Genomic DNA, 27,511 nt, shown 5'->3' with positions numbered 1-27,511 from the left:
TTGCTAATGTATTCAAATTTTGAAACTTGAATAAACACACGTGTAAACACTACAGGTCAACTCTCAAGCGTGTACAGAAAAAAAAAATAATGGCGTTAACATCTCTGAAGCAACCGCAAAATCGAATGTGCTTGATATCAATGCCGCAAGCCCTGTTGCTGTTGTTTTTGGTTTGTTTCAGTTCAGTCAAGTTACCCTGTAGAATTCACCCGCCATCTTGTGTGTATATACGCGCATGTATTCAGATAAGACAGGTTGTCACAAAGTTCAATTAATCAAAAACGATACACGCAGATTGCCAGTTGATACTGTTGTCACTAAAGCATTTTCACAAATATGTGTGTAAGGTATGACACAATGGATAACAAAAACGGGTGGACCATTTTACCAAGAACACTCGTTCTATAACCGTACCAAGCAAACTGAGCAAGACTGGTCCTTATCAACAAAGCTGGTCCCCTGGAGTTTTAAAGGATTGAAGATAGTCGCAGGTCACATGACATGAATAGACTTGAGTTACAAAAGAAAACAGATTAAAATCCAAGTAAAACCTCGAAATTCTGCCACTTGTCGAGAATATTCGTCAGATCAATATGGATTCTCTTTTTTTTTTGTCTCCAAAAGTTGAAGAAGTCATCATATTTTGTCATTTACCCGTAGAAGAATAATTCCCTAATGATAGCTGTGGCAACGCGCCCGCTACTTCGTCTAGATTGAAAAGAAAGAAAGAAAGAAAAAGAAGAAGAAGAAGAAGAAGAAGAAGAAGAAGGAGAAAAGAACATCGTTGAAAAAGAAGCTAATTCTCTTTTCAGACAATAACCCCGCAGAAGAGTAGCAGAAGTAACAAATTCCACCGATCTAAGTCACGTTTTACAAAATTAATGTTTGCAAAGCGATTGCCCCCTCTGACAGATTGACCATGTCAATGTGTTCGTGTGTCTTTTCTTCTCCTTTATTTTTGCCCAGTATCTAACCATCAATACATATGTGCAATTTTCACACCTGCGATACATATCATATCGTCACACTTGATCGAAACAAAGGCAACAGACAGTATATTTCGTCTCTACAATGGTAGGCCTAAGTTTTGTCCGTAATCACTGAAAAAAATAACAACCGTCCACTTTTTTAATCCCCTTCGATTTAGGCTGATACTATGCGTCATCCTGAGAATAAAATTATGTGTTTTGTCATTTCGCGCCCAAACATGTCATCAGACGCGAATGTCTTCACACTCACTTGTGAGGATTATGGACCACTTTGCAAAAAAAAAAAAATATATATATGATAATTTAAAATTGTGAATGTTGGACAGAAACGTGTTACTGTTACGGTATAGTCGTGCGAAGCCTCTTGAGCGTTAGATATGTATTCACGCGGGAGTGACAGTTGTTGGCTACCGTCGTCTTAACTTTGGCTACAAATCCGTAAAGTAGTGTGAGATTTGCCGACCAGATGTGTTGGAAATCTCGCTAATGCCTCTTACATTGAGCCACAAAGGATTGCGGAGATCATATGGATAATTGCGCAGTTTGTCGACGAAGGATATAATAGCTCGTTCTCCTGAGCTTCCAGCTACTTCTCTGCGAATCGTCAATTTGTGTTCCCCCTAGAAAAAAAAATCGCGAACCGTCACGAGGATTTGCCGCAGATTTGACGCGAGAAAGTCCGGCTCGTGTTAATTGCAATGTCTGTTGTATAATTCAGCGGGGCTTCTCGCTTCCTGATCTTGCGACGGTGTTGCAATCGATGGGCGAGGAGCACGGGGGGCCCCCGCTTGTAACACCGGCTTCGTTTCCACCTGCTCACCCTTCGCTTCCAAAGGAGTACCTCCCGCTACCAGGCCATGAATATCAACACTTAAGTTTTCCCGCGCGTTGGAATCTTTCGGGAAGTTCTCCAATTAATAAAGCGAGAAACTGGATCAGAACGGATCTTGTTCCGACAAGGAAAGGAGAATGAAATAGGCCTACACTGTTTTTGGTACAAGAACACAAAAGAAGGGAAAAAAGAGAAAGGTGATCAGAGATGAGAAAGGAGGTTAAAGAGAGCGAGAGAGATTGAGAGAGGGGGAGCAAGGGAAAAAGCGCCACTGCTCATGTTTAAAGTCACTATCGGTGCACTGGGATGACCAGGGGTCTCCTGCTACTACACGCGTTCTCCCTGGACGGAGCCATCGATCTCTTGTAGTATCATTAAAACACTGTTACCATGGTTACTGACCTCCGGTCACCTTACTTGACCCCTTTCCCTCGGATTACACGCAAGCGTGACCAACAACTACCACAACAACACCTATAAAATACGTACAAATACAGGATACTGCTTGCAAATCACTGCTCCCCGTTGGCTATTCCCCGGGCGCTTTGGGCAGAGATCGCTTTCAAATGAAAGTCTCTTCTTTTTCCTTGCCCTGACACAGATTCTCCTCGCGATACCATCCCAACACTTGACTCCTGCTCCGCGCTGTCATATCTAATTAAAGAGTACACATTTCCGTCAGGGGGTCCGTTCGTCCGTCTCCCCATCTCTGCCTTTTACAGCTCCTCAGGTACACACACAAACACACACGCGCGTGTCTGTAGAATAGCACAATTGAAGCGCTTTTAGGACAAAGACGAGAAAAAAAGGGAAAAAAAGAAGAAGATATTTCATGTAGCGGGACAAGTGCTCCAAGTTCGATTAGAAATCCACGCGAGTGCTGTTTTGTCTGTTTATAAGCGCGGTATTAACGTGTTTCACAAAGTCTGATTGATTGTTCGTAGGGTTTCCTCAGCACGTGAGTCGTTCCACTGATAGACCGATCGGCCGCCGGACCGGCTCCCGGTGAGAATCGGGCGAGCCTGCCGCCTCAGAGGGCCTCTCACTTCCAAGAACTGGCCTGGAAGATGGATAAGAAAACAAGAAACAAGTTGGTCAACTTGCAAGAAATTCAGTCTCAATAACAAAGTTTTATAGGTTGTATATCTTTCTGTCACCTAAATCAAATGAAACATGAACGTTTCATTTAATTTTTTGAAACTAAAAAGAAAACAACAATGAAATTACAAAGTTTATGCGAGTTTCACTGTCACTTCAAAACACTAAGTATACTACAAAGTATCAAAAGCTGAACACTGATTGAAAATCAAAAAATAATGCGACAAGGCACAAATCAAAGTGCATGATACACCTCTATACAATGAAATCACAGAATATTCATCACTTTGTTGGAAAAAAATAACAATGCTTCAACTCCATAAACACTAAGTCACCACAGGAAGCCATTCATTTTCATTCACCTAACCAATGCAAGAAGAATGACAGAAACTGTGTATAATTTTTTTTAATTACATTATGCAACCTGGATTTGTCCTTACCCTACTGTTGTTATGTCTTGTGCACTCGTAAGTAAAATAAAAATGAAACTGCTATTAGTTGTTCTCAGACACTCACCGTTTTTGTACTGGCTTGAACGCTGTCCTGAAGGGTGGGTCATCGGATGCATGTGATGGTGAATGTTTGCTTTCATCTGCACGAAAACAAAAAATAAATAAAAGATAGAAAGCGTAAAGTTAGCATGCTGGGGAAATAAAGACACGGATTACGGACATAAGTGGAGAAGTGCGTGTTGCCACAACACCAACAAGCAAACAGTTGCGAGGCGGGAAGAAACAAGGCAACAAAGCAACAAAATGGCGGCGCGAAATGAGTGGTTTTTTTTTTCTTTCTCTCTGTACCAGGGTTAGATTAGGTGAGGCAAAATTCTCTATAGAGTACTGCCCTACATTTGGACATCATGTTACATTGTTTAGACGCAGTTGGTTTAAGGGACTCGAGAATTTCAGAAAACTGCGCCAGTCCTAAATGATAATTGCGAAAAGAAACGACAGGCAATATCTAATGAATAGGGCTTGGGGTGACTCAAGCAGGATTCTACAAACGCGACGAATGACAACTAATATCTCTCGCTTAAGGATGTGACCTCATTTTTTTTCTTTTTCTGTAAAAGCAATGATTTAAGGCCACTGGTACTGAAGAATAATATTGTTGGCAGTGGCGCTGGGAAGTAAGACACACTGTGCATTTCGATTCTTCGTTGCCGTTTCCTGCTAAGATTTCTCTCTCCTTTTCTTCTTCTCTCCTCGATCTCTCTTTCTCTCTGCAAGAATATCTATCTATTTATCTTTATCTAAATCTCTCCCTCTCTCTCTCTCTCCGTCTGTGTGTGTGTGTGTTTGTGTGTACGTGTGTGACCAGTGTTAGCTTTGGGGAGCCCAGTAGCTATTTTGGCATGCAGCTAAGTAAAATACAGAACACGAGTCCGCCTGATGATCTCCAAACGAGACGATTTGAGTTCCGATTGTGCGATTCGATCTCTCTTAATCGCTGCTCGCTGCTCTGGCGCAGTTGGGCAACTCTAGTTTCGTTGCCCGTACGCGTCGTATATAATAACGGAGAACAGGGCGTACTTGACATGGCTAATTACTGGGAATAAAACCCAGCCGTTTTCCAACGGGCGTAGATAGGAGAGAAGTATTAAGTTAGAAGTATGAGCGTCAGCCTGCGCCTTGAACGCTATCGACCGACAAGGGCCTAGTCTTGAAGCGAGTCGTTTGGATGTCTCGTTCGAAGAGGGTCTGAAAGCAAGCTGATTTAATTCCAACGCTCACGCTACAGAGAAGTTAGCTAACTGCGGACATTGATACTGGAAATGGAATTAAAATGAGAGCAAACCTTCGTCGTGTGTTTTTTTTTTATTTGCCAGGTAAGGAGTGAAAAGTGTTGGAGGCGATTCATGTATAAACCGGCGGTATCTGTTACACGGACTAGGGCAATACGCAGACAAACTGCTAGCATTATAGCCGGAATATTGAATCTTCGACATCAAAATGCGCAAGGGGTAAAAACACTCGTGATCACTCGATCCACTGTGTTCGACAATAATATGATCAGTTACTGCCGAGATAAATGCTAATTTGAATAAATTAATATGTGATTCGCTCGGCGAGGATAAACATTTATTCTGCTAATTCCTCCGCGCTCCCCGCACCGCGGGCGCACTGGCCGTTTGATGCGTAACTCGAGACATTTTTCGCGGAGCATGAATATCGTTAGGCATCGAGGACAACTTGGCGATGAGGCGAGGAAGACCGTGGTCGCTGGTTTGACAAGGCGCTTGACAAGATAGCTGACACCGCGTTTTACAAACGGGTTTACTCACTTGGAAAACAAGGCGAATAAAGGCAACCTCACACGTCTATTTGGTCAATAAAAGTGAGGGGGAAAAAGAAAGCGTGGAATGAAAAATTGTTGCGCCTTTGGGGATTTGGAAAACTAAGATGTCACTTGTTCCCCTCTCTCGCTGCATACTGAATACATCTTCTCACACAGTACCCGCTAAATTTCACGGCAAATTTGTCCAATAAAAGCCCCTCTCTGCAGCACTCATGACTGACATTTCAATTAGTCTATCTCAAGCGGTAACATTACTTGTCCACTGCCGCTCACCTATGAACACGAGAAACCCATGGTGGGAGCTATATGAGTCGCCTTTGTCTATTCACTCTACACACACAATATTTTATCACTTTGTTGCAAATTAAGCTGAACATCAAGTCGTACCCGTCCATTCCTCAACGCATGGTTAGTCTTTAAATTCCGAGGCTAGAATTTATTCTATGACGTCATTAGAGAATATTAAGAATATAAACTTCAGACGCTTTGTGGGCCGCTTGAGCCTATACTCCTTTACCTATTCACTCTTCTCTGTTGATATCCTCAAGAGTGCTGTTCAGGTTAAACAATGAAAGTGATAGATGCGGTTTACATCCCTTTGATCTTAAAACAATGATGACATGCCATTTTCATAGAACAGAAATATATTGCTCTGCGATATCAAGAGTGCTGTAAGTATCCGACTCTACCCAAGTTAAAGACTCTTTCTCTCCAAAACAAAGATATGATCCAGCCAAGAACAAAAAACAAACAAACCCAAAAGCCCTCAGCCCAGGCAAGCCGATATAAGAACACTAGCCCTATGAAGATGCGGTGTGGGATACGCAGACGGAATTTCAGCTTTTCTTACATGATGAGATCATTGTTTCAGATGTGAATGGCGGTGGACTTTGATCAGGAATACAAATGAAAAGACACTGGAGTTGTAACATTTTTACAGGAAATGTAACGGGAAATATGATTACAATATGAAAAGTGTGGTAAAAAAAGCACAGCAACAAAGTCAAAACTTCGAGGTAATCACCTTGATCTAACACTTCACTGATTAACGTTCACACCCCATTTACACTCGAAAATAAAGACAGAGTAGGGAAACATGTGTAGGTAGGTACTCACTCTCTTTGTGGTGGTGGATGGATGCTAGAATGCCCGCCGATATCCCATTCTGGTGCACGGCAAACTCCTTGCTCATGGTGTAGCGGGCGTGGTGGGGCGTGGTAGCCAGGAGGGGAGCCTGGGCGCTGCTAACAACACATGTGGGTGCGCCTTGTCCTTGGGGATGAGGGTGATGGTGGGAGACACTGGCGGCTAGCGTCAGTTGAGGATGAAGAGGGAAACCCGGAGGAAGGGGAATGCCGTGCAATTGTCCGTTGACCCAGTGTCTCAGGGTGTTCATTGGGGAATCGTAGGGGCTAGCGAAGGCTAGCGGGTGGCGTCCGTTCAAGCCGCCGTGAATGAGAGTCCTGGTCCGCTCGGGCGTCGACGACGTGGCGGTGTTGGCCAGGGACCAGATCTTGGGCTTGTTCTGCGGCACAGAGTTTGAGGATTTCTCGTGGTCGCTGGGCTCGTCCTGGATGGGACTGGTGCGATCGTGACTGGGCGAGGCCGAGCCACAGACCCGAACGGGGCTGGAGGGCCGGCTGAGCTGTAAACTGTCCGAACTATTGTCGCCAATGGTCGACTCGCGAGATGCACTGAGACGCAGGGGGTCCATGCCGTTCAGACCACTCAGACCGTGTCGATGACCAGCACTTAGCAGCTCTCCACTTCTCCTCCTGAAGTCATCGCTATTGTCTGAATCCTTGGTTCCTGTGGATGCAAGATTTGCATAGAAGATTATGTACTTCTAATTTCATTGATGTATCGTCTTTGGTATTCTGAAATTGTTTGGAAATTGAGCTGCATGACTAATTACCTTTGAAAACAAACTAATTCGTTACATAGAACTCATTTGCATTTCATCATATTATTTCAAAACAAACTTTAAGTCCAAAATTCAGACGACCGAAAAGAAATAAGATGATATTTGACCCCAGTATCATTTTCCACATAATTTGGAAAAGAATTTCAATGCTAACTCACCGGAATCCATCCGTTCGGCCATCGAATCGACGTCGCGTATGACCATGCCCAATCTTCCTGGCTCATGCAACCTCATCCTCACTTCGTCGTCGCGATGGTCACGGTGATCGTCATCCATGTCTTTTCCCAACAACCGCGAGTCACCGTCCAGTTTGGTGTCCAAATCGTCGCCGTCCACGTCGACGTCGATGTCCCGCGCATCGTCTTCGTCGTCACCAACCGAGTCGCAGTCGTCCTTGTCTTCGGAGGTGCCATCCCCACATCGGTTTCTCGGCGACCAGGTCATCTTGTTCTCTTTCTTCAACCTTCGCCTGGCGTTTGCAAACCACGTCGAGACCTTTATGGAGAGAAAGCGAGGTCACTGCATTTGTTGTATCCCAAAGACCCATATACTGTTGATTACATCTGTTTTACCATCCTATTGACTCCCCTCCACTCCAACATCACGGCAATGATTTCTCTTCTTTCTTTTTTTGCGCCAGAAATCTAATCACTTAACAATCTTAGCAGTTATCATTTTGGAATGTTTTGTTATCGATGGAATCCCATTTTCTTTGCTCATTTTTCCACAAATAAATTATATCTATTTCTGGTCAGTTTCCTTCTGTTTGCGTCAGTTATCATTTTGATACTTTTCTGTATCAGTTTTGTGTTCTCGAGTTACAATGTGCGCCGTTGTGTCAACAGTGCTCATCAGCTCGCACTCCGTTGTGTTAGAATGGCGGGACAATATCTTTTTGAGGATATGCAATTTAATACAACATCAGTACTCGATATAATTATCTTCATAATTTTCAGTAAAGCAATTCAACATCATTCTGTCCCAATATTCATCATCCAAAAGAGCGTACCGTCACTTCTAACTTCAAGCACATTCCCGCTCACAGATTGTATTTTGACATAAAGAAATTGATACTCGCTGTATATGTCACGCCCGGTTATACCTCAAAATAAAAATAAAAAATACAACAAATACAGAATCTGACACACGTGTTTCTCTCTCCTCGACATCCAGTTGAACTCTTCCCTTTTTGTCCTCTAAGTTTACCTTAATTTATTCAGGCCTTAACAAATTGACGTGCTGTGATGACAAGGCTACATTAATTGAATGATGCCACTGACACAACCGGGCGACGTTTTGTGCCCGTCTCAAATTAAAAATAAAACAAAATACTACCCCGTCTGCTTTCGGCCTTGGGTAACACTTGGCACAACCACGCCGTCTCTCGACAGAAAATGTCACGGATTTAATTATTTTCGGTTCCGCGTTCGATCATGAGCGAGATTAGCGTAACAAGTTCGCACTCTGGTCAATCAACGTAAATGTAAGCACTGATCGCATCCAATTATCAAATACACCATTATATTTGCACGCCTTTTAAAGCGTCAGAATAGCAGTATTGTTTTACTTTCTGCCCCCCCCCCCATCTCTATCCATTCCACAAATATTAACTTCATTATCATTCATAATCATGTACATTACATATGTATGTAATCATATGTCTACAGGACTTTCGTCAGTTATCTTCATCTATATTTCCTTCTTAAATGCCAGAGAAATTAATGATCGTAGGGGAGAAGCAGTGAAATAAAGTGCAGAAACCAAAAAATGGTCATGCAGTTTTTGAACCTTTTTTTTCATGGCATAGCTGTTTAAGCATCTTTGATTTAACATAAGTGAAAACGCTAAATGAATGTATGAATGAATAATTGTAATAATAATGGTCCTCATCATCATCATCTTCATCTTCATCATCATCATCCTAGTCATCATCATCCTCATAATGATAATAGCACAAGATGATAGCATAACGACTGAAAACAACGGTCGGCGCTGCTCACCTGTGTTAGGGTCATCTTCGTTATGATAGCCAGCATAATCTTCTCCCCCTTAGTCGGGTAGGGGTTCTTCCGGTGTTCGTACAACCACGCCTTCAACGTCGACGTGGTTTCCCTCGTGGCGTTCTTTCTCCTGGCGCCGTTCAGGTCCATGCCATATCTTCATCCGACAAGAGAACATATAGGAGAGAGAGAGAAACGGAAAAAAAAAGAATGAAAAAATGAAGCTCTTGTTGCACATGAGAAAGAGAGATATCTGGCACAAAGTTCTGCTGATGATTAAAAGTACATATTTTCAAGATGGTGTCGTTGGCCGTTCTTCTCCCCTTCCGTTATTATCTCTTCCACATTCATGCATTGATGTCAGCGGGAGGGGATCTGAGCGTGACTGTGTGTCGCGGGAGTCGGAGATATCGACAAGCATTCGCGGTGGAACTGGCGCTTCTTTCTTTTTCTTCATTACATTGTTGCGTCTCAAGACATACTGCTGTATGCATGGGACCGACTGTTTGTTCGTCGATTATCACTGCTGCGCTCTACGTAGTCGTATTATAGAATCATGATATCACGAACGGAGAGTAGAAACATGGCGTAACATACGGAGATGATGCCACAGTAAGATCACAAAGTAGATATTATTTTGTGTTAAGAATGCATGCCGCGACAGTGCATGATGGTACAATATATTTTCGAAAGCCAAATAGAGCAGAAAATTTTCATGCACGCCCCAAAACTAAATAAGTGAAATCGCATTGTCATGCTGCCTTGACCTGATCATGGTCATCTTCCTCGTAACCCGAATGTAATTTTGTTCTAATAATGATAACAGCAACAACAACAACAATAATAATAATAATAATAATAATAATAATAATAATAATAATAATGATAATATTAATAATAATTATAATAATAATAATAATAACAATAATGATAATGATAACAATAATAATAATAATAATAATATTAATATTAATATTAATTAACAGTGCTTTGTCGCGCATAATACATAGTGCATATGTCCCCTGCGCGCAAGAAAAGAAAAAATCATACAAGAATATACAATTCCAGTTACAATGATGGTACTGAGCTTCATGTTTGTTTTCACTGGAAAAAGGGGGTTTTCAAAGCAGAAATGAATTTTCACTGTTTCACTGTCAGGCTCATATTATGTTCGTCCTAAATCATCTGTGATTCTAATCTCCCTCTCTTTCTTTCTAGTGCGATTATATATATTTTCACACGTGAATATATATACACAAAGAGATAAGATAGAGAGATGGATATTTGGCTATCTGTGTATCTGTACGCAAGTCTGCAACTTCCCCGTTAGAATCGACATCCCATCTTTCTCACTCGTCCTCCCATTGTTTAGAAATACACAAACTTGCGAAATTACACGTGTGAACACATTCAAATCTCGAGAGATGTATCAGGCGTCATATTTTCAGCCCCTCAAGTTAGCAAGTCTCTGCATCCTCCTCTTTACCCTCTCTGGGTTCTCTAGCTCTCTCCCTCCATCTCTCTCTCTCTCTCTCTCTGTCTCTCCTTCACTCTCTCTTTCCACGTATTTATCTATCTTTCCATCTAGGTATATCTATAATATCTATCTATCTGTATGTCTATCTATCTGTCCATCTACCTGTATCTTTGTCATTATATTCATCTGTCTTTCACTCTCCCTCTCTCTCCATATATCTATCTTTCCATCCAGCTATATCTATCTGTTATATTACATCATTCATCTGTCTATCTATCTGTCCCTCCATCCATTAATATCTAAGTCTTGCCATTATGTACATTCATATTATATATAACTTACTATCTCTATTTCTCTTCATCCCTATCTCTTTTTCCCAGTGCCTCGGCTTTTCTGCGCGATTCGCATGTAAATTGCTTACTCTGGTTACGGCATAACTCAATTTTGCGCAACGGCCATCTCAGGTCGTATCAATTAGACACAATTTTTTCCTCGTACGTTCGATAAAGATAGCTATTTCATGAATGGAAAGATATAGCTTGGTTTCGTCCAAGAAAGAGTGATTTTTTCCCCCGCGAATGAAAAATGGGGACATTTTGATCAATGCCAGTCTGACGTTCGAATTTCGAGAGCCGGCTTTTGGGTTGCCCTGTAACAGAGTTTTGAGCGCCATTTATGAAGAGAAAGCGTCGTCGGAGTGATCTGATTCAGATGAGGACTATGATAGCCTGTTTCGCACACCAGGCACTGATAATAATCCAAGCCAATATTGCACGAGAAATCGTTTATGGATTTTTGAGGAGGGGAGGAGTTCATAGGAAAGTGCGACCCCTGTTGAGAGCCTCTAAGAACGGAAATGAGGGGAAAAAAAACATTTTTCCGCACGAGTCACAAAATGTCGAGCACATGAATGTCCAAAAAGGAGAGATGTAGTCTCCGCTCCTTGTTAGAAAAAAAAAAGAATACACGGACAAACTCGAATCTCATGCAGTGCAGACAAGCACTCGTCATTATATTTTTCTCTCCAAAGATGAATTTCATTTTGCGTATAATTGAGTTATGAGAGTACGAGATACTCAAGCATTTTATTCCCATGTATATATATATTTCTATTTTGTGTTCGTATACCAACAAGTCAAGAGGATATATCAAGATGATGCGAGGGGGCTTGCAAGAAGTGCATGTTTCATGACGCAAAGATGAAAGTACTTTTCCTCTGGCCCTCTTCCTCTTCGTGTTAGCTGTCGAAGAATGGAATGTTTCTGCGTGAGGAAACGTTCGCTAACTTGGTTGTACTTTCCGACTTCTCTGTACCCACTGCACTTTTCCCGCCGCGCACCGCAGCGCACCGCTTCCAAAAAGCGCAATTGGAAGTTACGGGGATATATACATATTTTTTCCCCTCTCTCTTTCCCGTGAGCTTATCAAACACGAGAATGGAATCAAATTAATTTCTCTTCTTGGTACACCAGTCGTGGTGTATGATTGCAGAGAACAGGCCGCTAATTCGAGTGTAACACAAAGCTACTCAGTGGTTACTAGGCTGGTATTGGAGCCGGGGACGCAGGGAACGCAATGAAACAACATCGGTGGGATCAAAGCAATGCTCAAAAGCCTGCATACACACAGGAAGAGTAAACCACCTTAGCCCTGCCATTCATGTCATTATGTACCCATTCAACGAGACCTTTTGTTGCAATTCCGAAAAAAAAAGAAAGAAAGGGAAAAAAAAGAACCCGGATTGTGAAAGACAAAGATAGGAGCAGAGAGATATAGAGGGGAAGGAAAAACATTTAAAAAATGAACGCGGCATTGACTTTGCATGCTTTCTTGTAATGTTACGTGGATGTTCCCAATTACGTCCAGATGACAGGATAAATGGAAACACTAAAAAGGGCGCGCCGCCATTTTTACGTGGAGTGCGTTCAAGTACGCCGAACAAACACAGAGATCATTCCGGCGTTTATTTTCGGAAGGACTAAAAAACTATTTCGGTGATGGTTTTGTTTATTCGCTTCATCTTTTTTTTTCTTATTCCTCTTTCACCGGAAAAACAAAATGGTAGCGTTTTTTTAAAGTATTTGATGCCTGTTGAAGTATTCAATGCATCATCATGAGTAATTGTGTATACCCGAATGCTTCCATAGGCCCAGGTGCACAACGTTTGTCGGGAGTGCAAACCTCAAAGGCAGTTCATCATCTAGCCCCACTGTGTCTCAATGGTGACTGCCGAATTTTTTTGGGTCGTCCTTTTTTTGTGTGTGTGACAGTTCATTTCAACTTTAGTTTTGTTTTTGTTGTTTCCTTGTTTTTGTTCACCGTCATCCTCCATGATTCTAATCCCGTCGCAATAAAGTATCGCCGTGACATTTGGGAGACAATCGCTTGCTTCCACATCATGGTTTCAAATCCTAGCGCGGAATCATAGTTGTCAACATACAGTTTGGAATTTGATTGCATCGCCATTTTTTTTCCTCCTCTTCTTTCCCCCTCCATCTCTTTCCCCGGTCAGAAGGGAGCCATTCTATCAAACTCGAACAACGAGTTCCAAGCAAGCTGTTTTAATCACGTCGACGGCAAATTAATTATAGTAGCAATAACATGAAGAACAGAAATGAAATTGTCGGGGTGACGTTTCAGAGAATAGAAATTATAGTTGACCTCAGCTTGCATAGATTTTTTTTTTTTCAAGTGGAGATGCACGTATTTTTCGATGACCCCTATCTCAACCTGTCATTGTAACTGGCGAGTCAGGGATGGGCCATGGACGCCGGGCATCTCGCTGATTCACCGCTCTCTTAGTCGATGATGCAGCCATGTTTATATTCTCATTAAATGCGCATTAATCTTACAACCACAGCGAGAGGGAATGGAAGGGGGGGGGGGGGGGGGAGGCCAATGCCTACACATTGGGCCATCCCTATATGCCAATCGTAGAACGTCGCAATAACAATCGTCCGCCCAGATAGAGATTAACAAAAGTAAGAGGAGGAAAAAAAAAAGCGCGCGCTCTCGATCACACAACAAATTCAATTACACGTACACTGATCTTTATGTTGACCCTTACTCGGATTAGGCGCAGAGAATTAAATCATTAACTACGAATCAGAATTACACGAGGAACTGATGAAAACTGATTTCCAATCGCTCTGTCTGCCTTTCACATGCTAATTGCTTTAAAATTGTTTCCACAAAAAAGGGGAAAAAATGTCAATGCAGAGCGAACTCTAGGGCGCACTGTAGTTGACCGCTGCACGAGCGTGTAATTGTTATTGACAGGTCGAAGCTATAACAATCAACCCGCTCGTATGGGGCTATTATAACGGTACGCTTCGATCAGTTGCGGGAGAAGAGCGTGTTGTGAAAAGTGCGAATATGCCATGTTTAACATTGAAAAAAAAAATTGAGAGAAGAATGACAAAAAAGAAAAAAAAATCAAATCTCTAACACGTTGTCATATTGAGCATGTGCAAATAAGAAGAAAATAGATGAAAAGAACTATGGAAAATAAGGATATGAAGTTGACTCACCGATCGCCGTAGTACTGGTATGTGGCTGGGTCGTACGGGTAGCATGCTGCTTGCTGGGCCGCCAGGGCAGCGGCGTAACCTTCAGGCGTTCCCTTCAGATCTGCATACGCTGAATTCTGTCGAAGGGAGGGGGTGGAGCGAAAACACATTTAAAGAAATTGCACTTATTTTGTTAATATTACACTTAAAACATATATCAAACTAATGAAAAAAAAAGTTGACTCAGTCGCTGTGACAATGGCCGATTATGACGTCATCAACGCACAGGGGTTAAATCTCAACACGAAAATATCTCTGGCGAGCTGTGTGATCAACTCACAAACAATTTGGACATTCTCAACTCGACTCGCGTCGTTTGAATTTGACCACACAAAATGAAATATGAATAAAATATTCGAGTTGTTAAATCGATCTTACAAATCCTGGATAGACGCGGACATTACTAATTTCATGTCCACTTTTTTATAGTCACACCAGCTGATTCTAAATAAAATATAGATATTATATAAAATAAATAATTATTTATATATTTTTGAAACCGTACATTCTTCAGTCATCAGGTTCGTGTGCTTTCCATGAAAAGATAATCATAATTAATCGTTATCCCTCCTAACTTCCGACAAAGAAGAAGAAGGGAAGAAAATAAAGAAGAGAGGAGCAGGTAGGCCTACTTGCAGACCTATATTGGAAGAAGGAAGTCTAGAGGGAGAGATGTGGGGAGAGAGAGAGAAAGAGAGAGAAGGAGCTAAGATACGGTTGATTACGTTTAAATGCACTATACCAAACTGCGGACACGATCATAAGTAAGATGATTATCTAAAATTTCGTTGCATCGAAAACTTGTTAAATATCAACTTGCAAATCAATATCAAAAGTGAGATGGCAACAGAACAGGCAGGAAAATGATTGGTTGCAGCTGCACTATCTGTTTATGGTATAATATAACATTAAAAAAATATGTTTCATATTTTAGATTGAGTAACAATTGTATCGGGTTTTATGAATATTTCTATGCAAGTTTGGACGTGATTATGTGAATCTTAAAAAGATTTCAAACGAAGTTAAACTCGCTTGAAAAGTTTGACTCCACTTGTATATCATTTTGTCAACTTAACACATTTATTAAATAATTATTATATACTAGTATATTTAATGTATGTGGGGGGGGGGGGGGGTACCGTCTATCTACGCCCCCCCCCCCCCCCCCCCCCCATCGACACACACTCGCATGCAAATGATACAGTAACTGTTGGTTTTATTATTACCTGTGTGTTTGTTTGTGTTTCTTTTCATAATATTTCAACTACTCTAATGCAGTTGGTGAGTGTTGACTAGGCAAACAAAAGACAACTCGGTTTAGTCTTTGACCTTTCTAAAAGCTGTCATGAGAGGCAAAAAATAGAAGAAAAAAGCTGACAGAAAAAGCATCACGATGCTGAATGGAAAAGCAGGTCCCTAAAAAGGAAAATAACGACCAATTTCTCGTCGCATGGCGTGTCTACAAGATCTCTCCGATGTAACTTGAATAGCTTACAGAATCGTGATATTTCGAGCGCTCTTTTTAACCAATGCATCTCGCATTCAAACCAAACACAATTCTTCGGTCCAACAAATTTCTCGCGACAAAAAACAAGATATTGATTGGGAGAGAAAGAGGTGGAAAATTAACTCTTCAGCTTTTTGGAATCACTCCACTTTAGTGCACAACAACGACAAAGAGAATGGGTTATGACATAAAGTATAGTGTTTGTTGTTGGTCGTTTTTCATGTCTTTCGAATAAATAAGTGACATTTCAGCTATTTTAGGCATTCATTGAAAATGTCAAAGGGGGCAGCATAATAATAAGTAATGTCTCATTATTGCTCTAGAGTGTTTCACGTGGGTGGCATAGTACGGCAACTGACAAATAAACAAACGGGCAAGATCTCATCTTATGGTTCTACCCGTCTGACATGCATCAACTCTTTGTGTAGTCTGTCGTATGTACATAATATTACAAGAGCATAATTTTAATCTGTACTTTAAAACATGCACGTGATCGCGACTTGTTCTTACCAGGTGATACCGGGCATCAAACTCTTTTTATCTGAAATTACTCTTATAATGTCTTATGTAGTCTGACAGTCACATTTTTTGGTCGTTTTATTTTGCCTGCCTGCCTCCCCCCCCCCCCCCCCCATTTAGTGCATGTTCTCTTACATTACTGTAACAAAAGATATACATTCATGAATCACTAATACAGCTAAATCTGGTTGATTCTTCGTGTATCTTCAAATGAAGACAGACATCTTGAGGTCCCCAGGTGACTAATTAGTCATTTAAACACGAAGTAAAGCTGTATAAAATGATTTAAAAAATAATAATAATCAACAACAACTTTTCCCTCATCCGCAACCTAATCTACATCTGTGCGAGACAAAAAAAAAAAAAAAAAACCACTGTCTAGATGAGCAAATCAATTGGCGCTAATTGGGGATGCATCTTCTTCTTTTTTCCTCATCTTTTTCATTTTTTGGGGCGAGCACTGTTGAAGAAGGGATGCCCCGCCAGGGAGGCAGGGAGGTAGGGAGCCGCGAGTGAGTGAGAGAGAGAGCCACTGCGAGCCGGTTTTCGAAGAGTAAATAATGCATAGCGATCGCCCGTCTATCGGAAATCGCACACATACACACATACATACACACACACACAATATACACACAATGTACTGAGAAGCGCCAAGATGCTGGACACACCGTCGCACCTATACCCACGCAGCTATTATAGGAGCCACCCGTGCATTTTCTACACCACCATCATCGGAAGACAAAGGTTAATTGCAAAGACACTAGGAGCGAGGGGGAAAAAAATGAAACGTGAAAAAGGGTGAACCCTCTCAGCTAATTATTTCTTTTTCATTTTTCTCTTCCGTCCGGACAGACTCTCACAATTTCTTGTTTGCAATGAGTAAACACGTTTTCTTATTATTGCGCGCCCATGTGGGGTATTAATTTTCTTGTCAAAATGTCATCTTAGGAGAGGAAGAAGGCGTGATGTTCATACAACTTAAAAAAAAAAATCGTTACAACAGAAGTGCATCTTGATAGAGGCAGATTCTTCGTCAACACACAAACAGTGCGCATGAATGCAAAACATGCACGTACTTGTCCTACAAACAACATTATCCCAAGGAATAGTTGTGTATACGTTTTAACCACTTCTTCGACAGATAACACATCCTCAATACTGATGAGTCAGCAGCATTCAGTCTGGTGCAAGTTGACACGTATAGACTACAAGATAAGATAATCACAATTTTGTAGAAGAGGGCCACAGTTACAATTAAGAAAAAAAAAAGGAAGAAAACGGTAAGAAATGAGGCCCATCCTAAGTTGTCCCCCCCCCCCTTTTATGCAGTCGTCTATTAGAGCCCATGCCACCGAAGAATGTCCCTTGACCATCACACAGTCTCAGTTTCACAATATCCACCCCGAAAAAAAAGATTATAATTATATAGGCCTATGTGTGTGTATTGTTTTCATGATCTCAACTCCTTACGATTTCTCTTCACATTTCATATGCGTTGATCAATACTCATTGTGAAAGGAAATTATAAATTCAGGAGGATAACAAGAAACATAATTTCTTAGATGAAACAAAGAAACAGAAATCATCCAAGGACTCAAATAACCAAGTCACCTCCTAATCATAATATCTGCTTTCAATTTGGTCAAATTCATTTCTCATACTTGTATTCCCCCCTTACAGCGCTTATCACAGTTTATATATATTACTTTTCTTTTCTATCTTCCACACAGTAGGTGAACATTATAGAGGGTGAGATACTGCGGGAGTGTGGGGGGGGGGGGGATGGGAAAGAGGAAAATATCAAATCGAGTTTACAGGCATTTGAGAGGTGCCGTGTAATCCAATAGCCATTTCGTGCGAAACTCGAAGCGATTACTGCTCATTAGCTCTTTTTTACTACAAGAACATCATTGTACCCAGAACGCATCCCCTCGTCACAATCTTGATTATTTCTTTCCTGTAGTTCCTACGGGTAGTTCAATTCCACGGAGACTGTCCCAGCATCAATATTGCAGAGCCATGAAGGATAACTTTAGTTCGTGTGTATTTTATGTTTGCTTTTGTGCTATAATATACCATGTTTTCAGCTATGGGCTGAATATATTGCAAAGCGATGCTTCAGCCGAGTTCGAGAATATCCACGTTGTGCATAGCTGGTGATTTTTATCTTAGCCCTAAATTACATAGATAGGTCACTGATAACCTCTTTCTTTTCAGTCGTAGTTGAGAGTAAAGAGAAATCGGTACCCCCTTCTCCCGTCTTTCAATGTCTTTGGTGTTCTGGGTTACTTTAAAGTTGCTCAGTTGTTGAATTCGGACTTGCCATTAAGTTCAATCTATTCGTTCGTCTACAACTGTTTTACTCTGTTTGGAATATATGCTCATTCCTGCCATGAGAGTACTGATATTTCTTATTACATTGTTTCCATACAAACGCCCATCTAATATCGCACTACACCCCAAATACTATAGTGTTGTATGTTCCCTTACACTCACCCTCCAACAATACGAATACTCACTATTATCATAGCTATTAGTAATATTACTTAGTCTAGTACTACTACTGCTACTACTACCAAGACTACTACTACTACTACTAGTACTACTACCACTACTACCACTACTACTACGACCACTACGACTACTACGACTACTACTACTATTACTACAACTACTACTACTACTACTACTACTACTACTACTACTACTACTACTACGACCACTGCGATTACTACTCATACTGTAAATGTTACTATTTCTGCTGCTACGCCTATTACAATGAAATCTACGATTACCACCACTTCTACTACAATTTTGATTCAACTTCTGCTCCACACTAGAATTGTACACCTCAGTACACCGAGTATCATTTAATAGTACAGGGGAAAGAGGAGATTATGTTCATCGAACAGTACTGATTTAAACTTGTAGTGTTTGATGCATGTGTCATCAAGAGACGCTTCAAATCTGATATATCTATCTTTAATCTATATAACCATATATATCTCTAAGAGATACGGATATATAGATATACCTCTCTTTCTCTCTATTTCTCAGTAAGTCCCATCCCATCTCTCTTTCCACTAACAAGCCCACCATGCAGAAAAGGCGGAATAATTCAACAGGCTCTGCAAATAAGACCAGTTCTTGTAGGGACTCGTGTGTACAATCCAACACAATGGGACGGCTATCTCCACCCATTGAGTTTGGGATCGCCCCTTTCATTCCCTTTCACTCGTCAACTTTACATCCCTCCCTCCTGCCCAGATAAAGAATTACGTTGTATCGACCAGTTTGCATCGTAAAGGTTTTGTTCTGCGTTAAAACGCTGAGCACACAATTATTTCCCTTAATACCTTAAAACCTATATGTATGGATTACAGACCCCCGTATAAGCAAGGAGAAGGAAAGAGAGAAAAAAAAATGGGGCGGCGGAAAGAGAACAAGCAATATTATGCATTGTCATGTATAGAAGCCACATTCAAAGCCATATACACAAACTAAAACGCTTGTCAGTATCGTCTTTAAATAGGCCCCACTTCAACTCCTTTTCTTTTCTTTTCTTTTCTTTTTCTCTCTCTCTGTTTTGACAACATGATTGGTATCATCGCAATTCGTAGTGTCCTAATTTCTGGATGCGTCACCATGAGGGGCTTACGGCATTGTTGAGGAGGTGATGATCCTACGTTTCTGTGAATCCCAACTGGTGGTAGCGATCGAGTAAATCCTGGAAGATTACACGCCTATATTGACTGCTCCATCATCCCTTCATATTCGTCATTTTCGGATTACAAGACAAAGTTGCTCACAGAGCAGAATTAGGGAGAACTCGAGCTTTCGGAACGCGAACACCCCCAACACAGTCTCTTGTTTTGAATTCGATGTATCCTGGCGCGTATCATTCTTTTCTACCAGTGAATGGCCCGTCATAATACATATCTGACCCTCTTCAGATATAATAAGGTCATATGATACATTATATCATAATAATGTATGAGTATATATATATATTCATATGTTTATATATGTGATGAAATATCTCAGCAATTACAATTATTAACGATGCTCTGTTATTGCCCGGGTCGTCTGAACGAAAACAAAACATGAAGACAGACAGCCCAGTCTAACAGACTCAACACGTTCAATAATTCAGCCACTCGCACGAAGCACAATCCGATCATCTTCATATCTGTTAGCAAACAATCAAGGCTTGAACGACATCGGGGATCACGGGCCCAATTGCCCCTAAACGTCGGCGAGAGAAAACTGTTTGTGACCGGCTTGGTCGAGATGTTAACGATGCGGGAGATCTTTCTAATCACTGCGAATGAGTGGGATTTCTCCATTCTCATCCCATCTCATCTCATCCCATCTCATCCTCCTCCCTCCTCCCCCATCTCTCCCTCTTTCTCTTCCTCTATCCCTCTGTCTCCTCATCTCGTTCCCGTGCTCCTATTTTTTACCCCTTTTCAAGAGGAGGATATTTGATGCCCGCGGCGCATCAAGGAGCCGCTGCCGACTCGTCTTCATTGGTTACCCCCCATCTTACGCGGCCGAGCCGCATCCACATCATGGCCCCCATTGAGGAGCTGAGAGGAAAGAGAGAACGGTGGGGGAAAGAAGTATACGAGATCCGCACGGAGAGAAAGGAGAGAGAAGGGGGCAAAGATCGCTGGTGTATCGCTCACCGAAACATCGGTGCAACCAGCATCAGAAAACATCATCGTCACCACATTAACTCATTCCATCTCAAAAGATAACTCAATAATCCTTTTAAGAATAACCCCTATTATCCACCTACATCTTTATATCTGTTTTACATACACCCCTCTCTCCCTCTCTCTCTATATCTTTCCTTCTCTCTCTTTCCATCTCTCCCTCTCTCCTCCTCTAAACGACCAAGTGTGTCGTGTCCAATAGCTCGGAGCATCGACTACGCATAATTCACAGATTTATTCACAAAACCACAATTTTTGTCCAAATTCTTTTTCCTTTTTTTTCCCGGTGGATGAGGGGGTCGTGGAGATGGGTTTGCCCTTCTGGTGGTGCATGAGTGCTGGTTCATGGTTTATACAGGAAAGCTGATCGTGATTCGGTCTAGGACTGCCTCACTACCCCTTTTGCTGTTCTTGTCAGGCATCAGTACTCATTACACCCATTTATTAAAATCTGTCTTGGAGAATTCAGGGCATCTCCATTTTCCCGCCTCGTCAATTTTAGCCCCCATCACCCCCCCCCCCCCCCAAAAAAAAAAGAAAGGGGGAAGGCAATGAGCAATTTGACTGATCTGGTGATCCTAAGTATCGATCATGTTCATCGACAAAGAGCGAAAATAACTCATGCATGGCTTCCTTCGGGGGGAAGAAGATTAATCAAAAAGGTCTTAACTAAAGATTTGACTGCGTCGTTCAAACGTTGACGCTGTCGCTGATCGTCCTATTATCGTAGTTGTTGCGTGGAGTTATTTTATAGGACCTCGTTAGGACACCGACTGGTTTCGATTGTGGTATCAAACTCAAGTCTTATGTACAGCTGTTCTACTTTTTAATGCTTTGTTTTTCTTTTCTTTCTGTCTCGTCGAACGCAATTGGTATCAATCAGCACAGTATAATGCCTAGACGAGAATGTATGATTGACCCTAATAGTGCCTTCAAAATGTCACATTTTTACATCACCAAGTGTATGATTGTGATGTTGCTATGTACGTGTGTGTGCGTGTGTATGTGTGTAATTGAATGGTGTGTGTGTGTCGTGTGCGTGTGTGTGTGTGTGTGTGTGTGTGTGTGTGTACTGTATCTGGGTGGGAGCTTTCTATGCCGGGAAAAAAAAGAGAGAAAAAAAAAGGAGGGCGACCCTTGCAGGATAAACTTATCGAAGAACTATGGTTGAAAGAGGAATTTTGCTAAGCATTAGTGCGAATCAGATCGGCTTATTGTATGTTCTGAGGTTAACCACATCTCTTTCACAATGCTGGTTCAATAGAACCTCCAGAATGCATTGCTGTTCCACTGGACAGACCATTATCCTTTCCCGCTCCGCAATCCTCCTTTACTATTATAAGACTCGTAACACGATAATTTCACTACTATGAGAATGACTATGATCACAGTGACGAAGGAAAATGGATAGAACTTGTTGCATTGGCTTACCAAGGGCGAGTAGAATGCGAAGGGTCGGCGGTGAAGTGCACGTAGCCTTGCTCAGCGGCCGCTGCCGCGGTACGGCGACGAGTAGAGCGCGGCTGGTAGACCGGAGACGCGAGCGGAGTGTAGCAGCGCCGCACGGCTGTCCAGCGGCGGGCAACACACCGCCTGTCCCGTGTGCGGATCGCTGACCACCGGGCGGCCGGATTCGCAGCACGTCGTGGCTGGAGCGGCGGCAGACATGAGTAACTGTTGGTGTATGCGTGTGTAGTGGTTTGGTGGCGAGTACGTGTGGAATCACAGTGCATTGTCGTGTGCAGTTGCGTGTGGAGTCGATTGGAAGAAGGAAAGAAAATGGTAGAGCATTAATTCAAGTTCAAGAATCTGACTGAAGTCACGTAGTCACACTGCTAAGCGACTCATCAAATTAATGATTCGTTTCAGTACAACAGTCATCTCTAATCTAACCGTGAAAAACTAAACATCACACCTCCAGAGCTGTAATTCTACTGGTTAATGGAGTACAGTCATAAGCCCCAATCATATCTCACCAAGATAAATATCATTTCTAGTTTGGTTGGTGCCGAGATGGTAGATTCGGATGGTGGTAAAACATAAAAAACGGTGATTCACAATTCAGCATCGCAGATCAGTTTATTGCTGCGCGATGACTTACTTTACATCATAACAATAATCCTAGTGACAGATGCCATCTCGGAACATTCAAGCCCGCTTAAATACCAGCATTTTATTTTTCTATTATCAAAATTAGTCACTTGGTATCCAGTAGTGTTCAAGATGGAAAACTGTGCGACTGAAAAAAAAAAGACCTAAAAAGCGAACCCATACAAGTTAAAGATTTTTCTCGATGGTGTCTTAATGGGAAGCGAATCTATAATGGGACTCCCCATGAGATCATTAGCATGGCACGAGCGTACACCCATCATAGCCGGGCTTAAAAAAAGGCTTTAACAAATTTTCTCACTCGAGTTCATCTCATGATATGCGGCAGGAGAACGGAAGGAAAAAAAAAACTCTTACAGGAAAATTTCAGAACGTCATACAATAATGACAGAATAATTACACCTTCAAAAAAAAAGGAAAGAAATAAAGAAGAAACATATGAAGAAAGCATAGCTGTGGATATTACATTAAAACTGATGATTTCCGGATTTGATACTGTTGAACGATACAGCCTGTCATTTCATCAAAACGAACAAGCTGTTCACACATCACCTAAAGTAATTCCAAAAGAAAACGTCATTAAGTTTGCTTGGCTGACGAAAGAAAATTTGGTGAAAATGTGCTCTCATCATTTTTGCTGGTTGGCTGGTGCATGCTTGCAAAGGGGATGCTTTCCCTATCCCCAAGTTTGAAAAATTTCCATACTTGTCGTCATCTTTGGCACCCTTGTCAAATTGAAACTTAGTTCGTAAGAGCATCGAAGAAAACACAGAGACAACACTTATCTATCAATTAACACCTGCATGGATTCATTGAAAAAAAAAAACATGTTGACATGGTAGAACATAATTTTACTTAGCAGAATTTCTTGCCGTTTGACACTGTAAGTATCCAGACTAGAAATGGCGGATTGTGGTCATCGACAATTTACATAACCTTGCCCTACGTGCAACTCCCACTCCTGCGTTTAGATACGGGTTGTATGTGGATTTAAACTTTACTTCTTTTACTTCTATCTTGAAGGGGAAAAATAATAAGTAGGTAAGAAATAATCCTGAGTATCAATTGCACGTTTGGATTGCTATGTTTGGGGTTTGTAAAGTTTGATTTAATCAGGTAAGTGTTGCGGAATGAAACTTCAGCTTATCCAATTTAGGAGGCAATGCCCTATACGGCAGTACATTTTGAAGCAGCCAGTTCTCCGACCACACGCTGGCGGTGCGTGGAGCCGCACCGCGAGGGGACAACAATTAACACCGCTCCGCTCGGTGACTGCAGTGGGGAGCGTGTGCTCGCACTGGGGACATCGTACACATTTTGTTTACTGTTTTACTTTTGCCCAAAGAGACGGCCTCACCTGAACGAACTACTTGCCTATAGATTAACGTTCAACCTAAATATAATTTGCAAATTTTATTCAATTTCTCATGGAATAAGTTGCAAAACATTTCATTGCAATTTTGTTGTCTTTAAGAATTTTCCCAAGAGCACCAAAGTCTTCCAAGAACTGGATGTTTGATTTTTTCTATACATTTTGCCCATGTCAAAGAATGCCTCTGGCGTACTTATGAACTCTCAATTATGAAAATTGAAATCCGTCAGCTTTGACAAATATTTAGCTGATTGTAATGAGTGCAGGGCAGCTTCATAGAAGTGTAGAATTGAACAGAGAATTGGACTGACTTGCAAAACACTTTGAGATCGAATCTCGAACTACTCACCTGAGAGGACGCTGGGTATGGAAATCCAAATTGTGGGTAGCTGGACATCTTCCAACTGGACAGTCTCTGAGGAGTTTGATCAGTGTTCCCAGAAAGAAAATGATTGTTGCTGCCACAGATCGACGAATCTGGCAGCAACGTCGCAGAGATTAACAATCTAGTTGTCGAGGTACGAAGGTGATGACCAACATCAAAGAGGCATCGGCACTGTTTAGCCCTCTCCTATCTCTCTCCAGAGTGACGGGGGTATAAGATTCCAACTTAGAGATTTCCAAAACAGAGTCAGGTCTGCGTACTGAGGCGGGAGAAATATATACACCCCAAGAGAGTGAAAAATGTTGCTGAAAAACTATAACATAAAACACAGAGCCGGTGGAATTTCAGCAAAGAGCGAGTGTCCGAAACATATGCATATATCTTTCTATTTCAGGTGGAACTGATGAGAAGCTTGGGCGGAGACAGGTTCTCAGGTCGAGGCCCAAGAGGTTTGAAGAGATGGGATGTGCCGTCGATAGTTGGTGGAGGTGAAAGTGATGCGCTCCAGCCAAAAGGTGATTCAAGTTGTGAGTTCACTCTTGGGTAGCCAGTGGGCTATAAAGTCCAGAGACCCATCTACTGTGCACCGTGCAGTGGCGATAGACCCATACATCAAATTCCCTGTACGGTATACCACGCGTTGCCTTGTAAAACACTGTTTCGCTGCGTGTTGGCAAGTGTATAACATCGAAATGGTTTGAGGCAGCCCCCCGTCCCCACTCTTCCACGAGTTTTGTGTCAGCGTAGTGCGTCTCTAACCCCTTTAGACCCACGGGTCGCTTCCCCCTGTCTATGGGTAGCTTAGCGTGGCGGTATTACCCCTGTACACATACCACGCTTACACCAGGCAGCGATCCGTCGCCATACACGGGGGCTCGTGGGCCGAGCCACAGCAGCTCCTAAGTCCCGCCTAAAAAAGGTGACGTAGCCACTCAATCGCACTCCGGTAGCCAATGGAGCGTGCTCTTAGACCTTAAGCAGACACTTATTGCGCTACGTCACACTGATTGACGGCAGGCCAATGTCTCGCCGGTAGTTATTCGCGAACGAGAATTAGGTTTTTCCCCTTTCGCGAAATTATACTGCCATCGCAGAGCGAGGCGGAGAGAAAATATTAGATTGTTGAAAATTGGCATTTTATCGCGACCGTAGCCTCTCGCGATCGATAGGGAGTCTTACCGATGCGGATGATTTTGCCGAACTCTGCGACATCACACGCACACGAGCAGAAGACCTTAGTTACAAGCTGTCGGAGTACTTTCAAGAGTATACAATTTCGCGTTGAAAGTGCTTTCATATTTCTGAGGCAAAATGCATGAATAACTTTAATAGAATCTAAACAAATACACCATTTTTTTTGTTAGAACTAGATAGTTTTGAGATAGTGAAGCTGACTACACCCGAGATGAAGAACTCAATGGCAAGAACAAAATAGTGTTGTCAAGTGACTGTGTTCCTTTGTAAAACTGCCAATCAATCACTTGAATAACCTTTAAAGCAAAACTCACATAGTTTGTTGAGAGTGAGAGGGAGAGAGAGGAAAAAATCAGTTACATTTTGCAGGGGAAATATTAATATATTCTTATCTTTCTTTTTCTCTATGTTCTAAAATCTCTCTTCAAATATAGATCGCAGACCACGAGCGGAGTACAATTTGATGATGCAACCAATGAGAAGCTCAGAGGTCATAAAAGAATAGCTAATTTTGATTATTATAGATTATTTTAGGTTATTATACCATTGTCATTATCATTAGAATAGTAGTAACAGAATGATAATAATGATGATGATAAGAAGAAGGAGAAGTGATAGTAGTAGTAGTAGTAGTAGTAGTAGCAGTAGTAGTAGTAGTAGTAGTAGTTGTAGTAGAATAGTACAGCAGTAGTAGTAGTAATATCGTCATTATTATCGTTACCATTTATAATGTTATTACTATCATTTAATCAATTTTTATCGTGATCATCACTGTCACTATCTTGACCATCGCGTGCGTTTACTTTCATCACTGATTAAGATTCGTCGCTTGTGTTCTGCCATGTGTATGACATTGGATTCAAAACAGCTTATAACATAGTACTTAAAGCTCATTGTGATCTCTGATCAGTTTTTTTTTAATGTGTGTGTGTGTGTGTGTGTGTGTGTGTGTGCGTGTACATCTTTGTTTCTCGCCATCCTTCGTATTACTCACTTGCGTCGTAGCAAGACATCACGAATGTAAACTTTAAGCGTGCTTTTACCTCGGTTGATCAATGAGACTTACATAAGTCGGTCCATCTACCTAATATAGGATGCATCAAATTTTATTTATTGAGATATACTTCTACATTTTAATAGATAAACCTATGGATATGTTACTTTATGTCAAATTATTTGTCATTCATCAGGTTATCTATCTCTCTTCTCATTTATTTCCCCTCAATTAACCCATACATGTTGGTGAATTCATGTATTTGATTGTACAATTTTACGGAGAATCATAAATCATTATGTAACTTTGAGACCAGAAGCTAGCGCTTCAGAGAAACACTTTGAGAAATTAATCAATGAGGAAAAAAATGAACGTATTTCACAAAACTCATCACTCCATTCCATGTCGTCGAGGCTTTGCTTCCTGCCAAATTGCTGAATAACCAGTTTTCATAGTTAATGATTGTTGGGTAACGGTAGTCATCTCTTTCAATTTCATTGCGTGGTTGCTGTGTCATAATTTGAGC

At 41.5% G+C, this 27,511-nt stretch overlaps 1 protein-coding gene across 1 annotated transcript; it reads right to left on the bottom strand.

The window, feature by feature from the left end:
* Positions 1-1,396: 1,396 nt before the first annotated feature.
* LOC139740542 (iroquois-class homeodomain protein irx-1-B-like) lies at positions 1,397-25,511 on the bottom strand. Its single transcript, XM_071651132.1, is given in 10 exon segments — positions 1,397-2,881; positions 3,436-3,511; positions 6,334-7,026; positions 7,300-7,636; positions 9,142-9,298; positions 14,149-14,264; positions 22,363-22,382; positions 22,385-22,430; positions 22,432-22,605; positions 24,762-25,511. Coding segments are annotated over 10 exon segments (1,776 nt in total). The 5' UTR covers positions 24,810-25,511; the 3' UTR covers positions 1,397-2,772.
* Positions 25,512-27,511: the final 2,000 nt, after the last annotated feature.

The sequence above is a fragment of the Diadema antillarum genome, unplaced genomic scaffold (assembly GCF_040938485.1).
Source record: "Diadema antillarum isolate AM-2024a unplaced genomic scaffold, OU_Dant_1.0 seq00000860_RagTag, whole genome shotgun sequence".
NCBI lineage: Eukaryota > Metazoa > Echinodermata > Echinoidea > Diadematoida > Diadematidae > Diadema > Diadema antillarum.
The sequence above is the reverse complement of the archived record's forward strand: the minus strand, read 5'-3'. Positions and strand labels throughout refer to the sequence as shown.